General features: G+C 39.2%; 2 protein-coding genes across 2 annotated transcripts; both read right to left on the reverse strand.

Annotated features, from left to right (window-relative positions):
- Positions 1-1,346: 1,346 nt before the first annotated feature.
- Positions 1,347-2,021, reverse strand: LOC137744459 (putative pentatricopeptide repeat-containing protein At1g56570). The gene is made up of 2 exons (XM_068484266.1): positions 1,830-2,021; positions 1,347-1,748 (listed from the first exon to the last, which is right to left on the reverse strand). Exons 1-2 carry the CDS (start codon positions 2,019-2,021, stop codon positions 1,347-1,349), a joined length of 594 nt encoding a protein of 197 aa, XP_068340367.1.
- Positions 1,436-6,618, reverse strand: LOC137745276 (nuclear intron maturase 3, mitochondrial). The gene is made up of 2 exons (XM_068485205.1): positions 4,146-6,618; positions 1,436-2,072 (listed from the first exon to the last, which is right to left on the reverse strand). Exon 1 carries the CDS (start codon positions 6,540-6,542, stop codon positions 4,242-4,244), a length of 2,301 nt encoding a protein of 766 aa, XP_068341306.1. The 5' UTR covers positions 6,543-6,618; the 3' UTR covers positions 1,436-2,072; positions 4,146-4,241.
- Positions 6,619-7,179: the final 561 nt, after the last annotated feature.

A 7,179-nucleotide genomic window follows, 5' to 3' on the forward strand; every position in this document is an offset into this window, starting at 1 on the left:
ATGAACATGTCGGAATGCTATTTGGATATGTTGACCTGTGTTAGGTGTTTAGCTCAAGCACCGTGCTCTAATTTTGAGATAGTTTTGAGTTAGGCATGAAAGGAGACGAACTCAATCACTTGAGAGAGGACGATGGCTGTGATCCATCTATTGCAGCTTCAGATGCTGAACTTGGGGCATGGCGTTCGAGCGACGACAAGACGGAGGGGGGAAATAGAGTTCCTACTTTGAACTTAAACATCTACTTCCAAATAATACATTCATTGTTTTTTACCAATTTCCAAGTGATGCCTCTCCATTTTGTTCCTGCTGCTAATTATGAACATTGCTGATACTTCTTTGAAGACATCTTTGTCGATGAACTTGACTGCAATTTTAACCGTAGTGTAGGATGATGGATTAGACATATGGTTCTTGCTGCAGTTGCTCTATTCCTTTAGCAACCAAACCTGTTCTATCCCAATTTTACAACATTCATTTGGCTAAACACTCATACCACAAAAGCCACAGTAACTCCATTTGTGATAAGTAGTCACCTGTAAATAAGTAGCATATTTCTCTTACGGCCGTGGCAAATTCACCATAAAAAGTATTCATAGCCATGCGATTCCATATTCCTGTCTAAACAACAACATTCATCAGCCTCCAGTGATGGCGAACTTGATCCACCAAAGGAAAGCCTCCGAGCAAACTGCTATTGAGTATCACCCGCTATTAACGTGCTTCTGATGGGCAGAAGGAACTTCAAACCACTGCACTGTCCTTGTGTGAGCATCAGAACGCCGCACCAAAGAAGAAAAATAATCAAAAGCCAAAAGCGTTCGAGCAAGGCAGCTGTATCCATGAATTAACATATCAAGTTAGCTGATCAGCAACTTCAAATCAATTCCGATTTCATCCAGCTTAAACATTCAAATACTTCATAAATGTCCTCCACTTGATAGTGCGATCTATCTCCAGAAACAAACCCATAAATTCTTCCTTCAGCTTCAATGCAGCTCCACCCTGGCACCTTCTTTAGATCCATCTCGCTCGCAACTCTCCTCGTCTCTTCTACTTCATCCCATTGTCCGACACTAGCTTGTGTGTTACTCAAGAGAGTTAGGAAGGTGACAGTATTTGGTCATATTCCTTCTCTAATCATCGGATCAAATCGTTTCAAGGCTTCAAAACCATGTCTATGGCTCCCATAGCCCTCAATCATTGATGTCCAAGTCACTATATCTTTGATCAACGTTCTATCAAAACACACACTAGCCGCAGATAGGCTACCACATCTTATGTATATGTTTATTATGGAGGTTTTGAGATGAGTATAGATTTCCTCGCCTTTGCACAATGATTCCTTATGATGTAGCCATGAATTTGTTTCCCAACTTCAAAGCACCCAGGTTTGGAAATGTATCAACAAGGCTTCTTAGTATCTCAGCCCTTGGTTCCGGACCTGAATCTTGCATTTCGCAAAACAGTCCAACAGCTTCACTAAACCAACCATTTTGAATGAAGCCAAACATCATTGCACCCCAAGTAATGCTGTTCCCGCAAGGGATTGCTCTGAACAGCCAATCTGAGTTTCCTAATTGTCCACGCTTGGCATAGAGGTCCAACAAAGACATCTGCAGAACATGATCACGTAACCCACGCTTTATCGCCAAACAATTCAAGCTTTCACCTTGGGAAAGAATACCATGTTTGGTCGCTGCTGATATGACCAAAGTTAATGTCTCAATTCCCGACGCCACCTTGCCCTGCATATCATTGAACAAATCTCTTACTTTTGCAACATCCCCTCTCAAAGAATAAAAGGAAATTCAGATATTCCAGGAGACAACATCCCTTCTAGCAAGTTCGCTGAAAAAGTCTTCAACTTCGTCGACCGTGCGTAATTTAGCATACATTCTGAAGATTGAGTTCTGCACAGATGCATCACACAGTAAACCGTTCTTAATCACGTAACCATGAAATTGACTTCCACATATTGCACTTTCAATGCCACAACACCCTTGCAACATCACCAACATTGTACTGCAACCTCATTTCATTGAACAAGCACAACCCACAGGCAACATTCCCTTCGAAACATAACCGGAAATCGTCGAAGTCCAAGAGACCAAATCTCTTTGAGACATTTCATCAAACAACTTACAAGCATAACCATGTCCGCCACATTTCACATAAAAATAAATCATTGTATTACCAAAATACACATCCATTCCAAAACCCATTTGAATTGCCACACATGAACCATTCCTGCATACATAACGTCACCCTCAAGCAACATAACCTGATGTAGGAAAACGTTGGATTGATTTGATATGACGACATAGAAGGCAGCAATAAATATTCTGGTATCAGAATTGGGATCCTGACACAGTCGTAGAAGAGGTGCTCAAATCTCCTACAAAAGTGGCTTGAGCCATCTTTTGTAGAAGTTCGTCAGTTTCAAAAGGCTTTATTATTTGTCTTTTGGTTTTTCAAGGGTTTTATTGCTTGTCTTTTAGTTTTCTTGAGGAAGCCTTTATAAGTTGCTCTTATGCATTGTATTGATCATCAAATTATGTCTTGAATATTGTACTTTAAGGTAATCAAAATTTTGAATTATATTTTGATTTTCAATAATTTATTATTCACTAGATTATTTCAATATTCAATTCATTAGTGTGATGTTGATTTTAGAAGAAAAAAAAATTTGAGAAACAATTGGTGTGTCGACTTTACTATACTTGTCATTCAAGTTTTATTGTTCTTTACTCTCTTGATCATGAAGTTTATTGTTCTTCACTCTCAATTTTAGACTCTTGATTGCAAACATTTATTACATTTGCTTATAAAAACGTGAGACATATAATATTTAACTAATGTTTGTATATCTATTTTCTTTTGATATTAATTTTTAATGATATTTGATATAGAAATAGAATTTTTTTATGTATTTAGTGAATTCTTTTTTATACATATCAATGTACAAAGAACCAGGGGCTAGAAAACTTTAGGACCCCACTTCGAAGACTCGCCTAGGACTCCAAATTCTCAGGGCTGACCCAGTACACTAGTAACCCTTTCATCGCTTGCTTCGTGCCGGTTTACAATCAGGAACGTAAAGCAATCATGCGAAACACCCAACTCACGCATCTTTGTGTACAGCAACAACGCTGACCACATTCGACTTGGGACTTCATCATTAAATTCCACAACATGGTATTTGGTTCTTGAATCGAACCAAAAACCGAAACGGCGCTGTCGAGGTCATCGAAACGAGCTTACAGAGTGATTAACTTTAAAAAATGGGAAGAGGGTTTGATTCCAGTTGAGACCAGGATACGAGTGTGGACGAAGAAGGAGTGTGGACGAAGAAGAATAGTTCTTTTGAGTACAGGAGGAGCTACAGAGATTTGTATTCTCAGTTTTGTGCACAAAGGAACTTCAAATCACTGAGCAAACGAATAAAACCTACTACTGGAAAAACGGGAATGTTGTCTCTAACAAACTACCATGGTGAATGAACCAAAAAGTCATTCGCTCGACGTTCGACATTCACGTTGAGATTTTTCAATGTGACCGGCATACAAGGTGATACACCACGTCACTATACAAATGGTGGGATTTGTGTGTTAAAAATTTAATAACTTAAAAAATAAAATTTCCCACAACTTCCATAAAAACATGTGGTGTACCACTCGTATTCCCATCACAATGAAAAATTTCTCGTTCACATCCCAGATCCAGGGACCTCATAACCAGAAGGAGCTGAGTACTTCAACTGCTAATGTTTAGTGCAACAAAGGAGACATGCAAATAATTAAGTTCATAATACAAACTTATGCAGACTAACATCTCCAACAATACAAGAAACTTATGACGCCTCATCACACAAGAAAACAAAATCGGGTTTCCATATGCAAAATCCGTTTTTGAAGTAGAGGTATGCAAAATCTTAAAATTCGGGAAAAGAGAGCAATTTTCGGTGGTCTATTTCATCAGCTAAGTTATTTACCATCCAAACGGCCTGCGAGAAGTTTTAGTTTACTACTTAATTCTAGTCTACAAAATGAGATGTAAGATGCGGAATCATATATTATCGAAAAGTTTCCTTGTTATCACTACTACTTAATACACAACGGAGATAATGTACAAAAATCACACACCTGGCTTAAGCAGACGCAAGGATTCTCAACCTCAACGCATCAACGGCCCTTGAAGACTAGGACCTAATCACACACCGAACCAGAGGAATGTAAAACTCAGTCTACCTCCACAAATGAAGTACAATCAATGTCCTGAAAGGTGATTCTCCCCATGTATAAATCATGTATATGATCAGGACAAACCGGAAAACATTTCAAGTTGAGGCTTTCGTTAATTGCACCCATACCAGGGACCCATTTCTTTTCATCCATGGGGTTCACATTCAAGTGATTTTGCAGTAGTCGTACCCGATAAACAATGGTATCAGTTCTGTCGCAGAAATGAGCGACACATGAATACGGAGGCTCATCAGAAGCTAATCTAATCAAAGCCAAAGATAACGCCCCATCCACAGGTTTTGGATCAGAGAGATTTTTATCTCCCATCATTTTCACATCCCTTTCTGTGGGAAAGTGTACTTCTTCATTTCCATCTAAATCAAAGACTTTCAAATCTTTAGTATAATGTTTCATGGCTTCCCGTTTGGTGGATTCGTGCTTTTCCGCTAGAGTCAATATGCAAGAGAACCTCATGTGATAAGTCACAACAGTTTTGACCATCTTGAAGTTATGGCAGCAGCAGTAAAATTCCAGCCATCTTCTCCCTATACCCGCATACCACTTAATGATATCAGCATCTTCCAGTGCAGTTAGTAAATTAATTGGTTGGGGACGACCCATATGATTTGTAAACCCAATCAACCTAACCATCTTCCTAATAAGTTCTATCGGTGCATCGGCTTTCACACAGAGCTTTGCCAAATCCTCGACTGTGGCCTTAGCATATTTCTGTTCCTCTTCTTCTTTTGCCCTCCTTTCTTTTTCCTCCAATGCCCTTCTAGCTTTGACTGGGTTCAAATGCTTGTGTACTTGCCCTTGGAAGTTATCATAAGCATCAACAAGCTCTTGAGGCAGTTGATCTCTAATGTGCCTCAAAGAGAGAAAATCACCTGCTAATAAACTATGGTACCATTCCCAACGCTCCTCCAACGACCCAAGAAACTCTTGCACTGTCTCGCCACCCCAGGTTCTGAAGATTTCCATGACTTCATTCTCAATTAGATGTTCAGATTTAAACCCACTACTTCTCTTCAACTTCTTATAAACATGACTCATTATTTTCAATCCCAATTTCTTCCTGTTCCTCTCTCTAGCATTTCTCAATTCCAGAGCTCTGACTTCCTTCTGTCTTAGGTACTTTTTTCGTGCTCTGATGGCCTTTTCTGACATGGGGGGATTCAAAACCGAAGGCGGAACTGCCTGTAATTCCATCCCCATAAAATCAATCTTCTCAGAAACTGCGCTATGAATAGCTGTTTTTAGCCCATCCACCTTCAATTCCAGTGTTCCCTCTAAGTACTTCACAACCCAGTTCTTCAAATCCATAGTCAACACCTTAGATCCAGAGGTTATTATTAATATCTCATCCAAGTATCTAACCGCATATATCTTCACTGGCTTAAAAAACACATCATGCTTCGAAACAAATTCAGTCGAATCAAATTTCGGATGTTCTTGATTCTTCTTCAGACGCATTTCTTGAATTTCTTTATCAAACCCATTAAAGTAGATATTCATCAAAATCGAACTCAACCCGCTTTCCTGAGGAAACCCTCTTCCAAAGCAACAACTACCCAATTCAATTCTCACTGCGCCGCATTCAAACAACTTCTTTATAACATCAATCAAAATCTCATCATCTATCTTCTCTTGCATAAATAAGCACAACTTATTCACATTTCGTTGATCAAACTTTTCGCGGTTAAATCCAACACTAAACCACCAACTGGGGTTTTCTACAGAGTTCTTAAGGTACCTAATGGCAGTATGCCGTCCCATATTAACACGACCACCATAAGAAAATGTCACAAAACGTTCATCATAAACAATTCCCAATACCATCCTAATAGCTTCAATCAAAACCTTCAATTTCAAGTTAGGCAACACCAAAGACTCACCTCTGTTTCTCTGGGCCGCCACCGCAACGCTGCAAGCTCCGACATCAAACCGATTCTCGCACAGCTGCCGACCCATTTCGTGGATTGAGAACCGCTTCGAAACCGAATCGAGAAGGGAGGGGCTGAGGCCGTTGCCGTTCTGGATTTTTGGGGTAGTGAGGTTTTGGCAGGCGGTGAGGAGAAGAGCGGGCAAAGCGACGACGTTTTGGAGGAGGTTTGTGAATTTGCCATGGCTGTATTGGCTTAGAACTATAGATTTGAGTTGGGATTCTGATAGGGGATTTGTAGAGTCTGAGCGTGGGATTTGCTTGGAAGTTGAGATGAGATTAAGAGGAATGGAGGGTGAAGGATTTGTGTGAAATGGAAGAATGGTTATTCTTCTTCTGAGGTTTATGAGCATTGATGCTAAAACCTCCACTTTCGAATTTGTCTTTGAAACTCAAAGGGAAGAGCGTCAGTTTATAGAGGTGAGCAAACGGATGCCGAACCCGCAGGTCGGGTCGATTGTACTTTTGGTTTATATGATTGGGCCTCCATAGTACGTATACTATACATTTTTCTTTTGCCAAATGGTTAAATCTCGACCTTTGCCTTTTGTAGTTTGATGCACAGGAGAGCATCACTCAAGTACATTTATTATTAGAAATTCTCCACCGCATATTTTTATTAACTAATGAACTGTTGCGATGTAACTAAATGAGAATTAGTTAAATTTTGACCACTCTTTTTTGTTCTTTGAAGCATAGGAGAGCAAAGTTCCATATAATATAATATGCTTCATCTGGCCAGAAACATTAAAAAATTCATCATGCACTTGTAATTTTATTATAGAAGAATACAAAGATGTCGTTTTAAAGTACTCTTGACCAAAACTGGCAAAAGTCGATTTGTTAGATTATAATGTGAACTCGTGTATCCAAGTTAATTATCTAGAATCAATTCGTACACTTCTTAAATATTAATTTTTACGAGAGGAATGTCAGATGATATTTTTAAAATACAAATAGCAGCATCTTTTTATAGACTAGACTTTATGT

Source organism: Pyrus communis, chromosome 9, assembly GCF_963583255.1.
Source record: "Pyrus communis chromosome 9, drPyrComm1.1, whole genome shotgun sequence".
NCBI classification, from domain to species: domain Eukaryota; kingdom Viridiplantae; phylum Streptophyta; class Magnoliopsida; order Rosales; family Rosaceae; genus Pyrus; species Pyrus communis.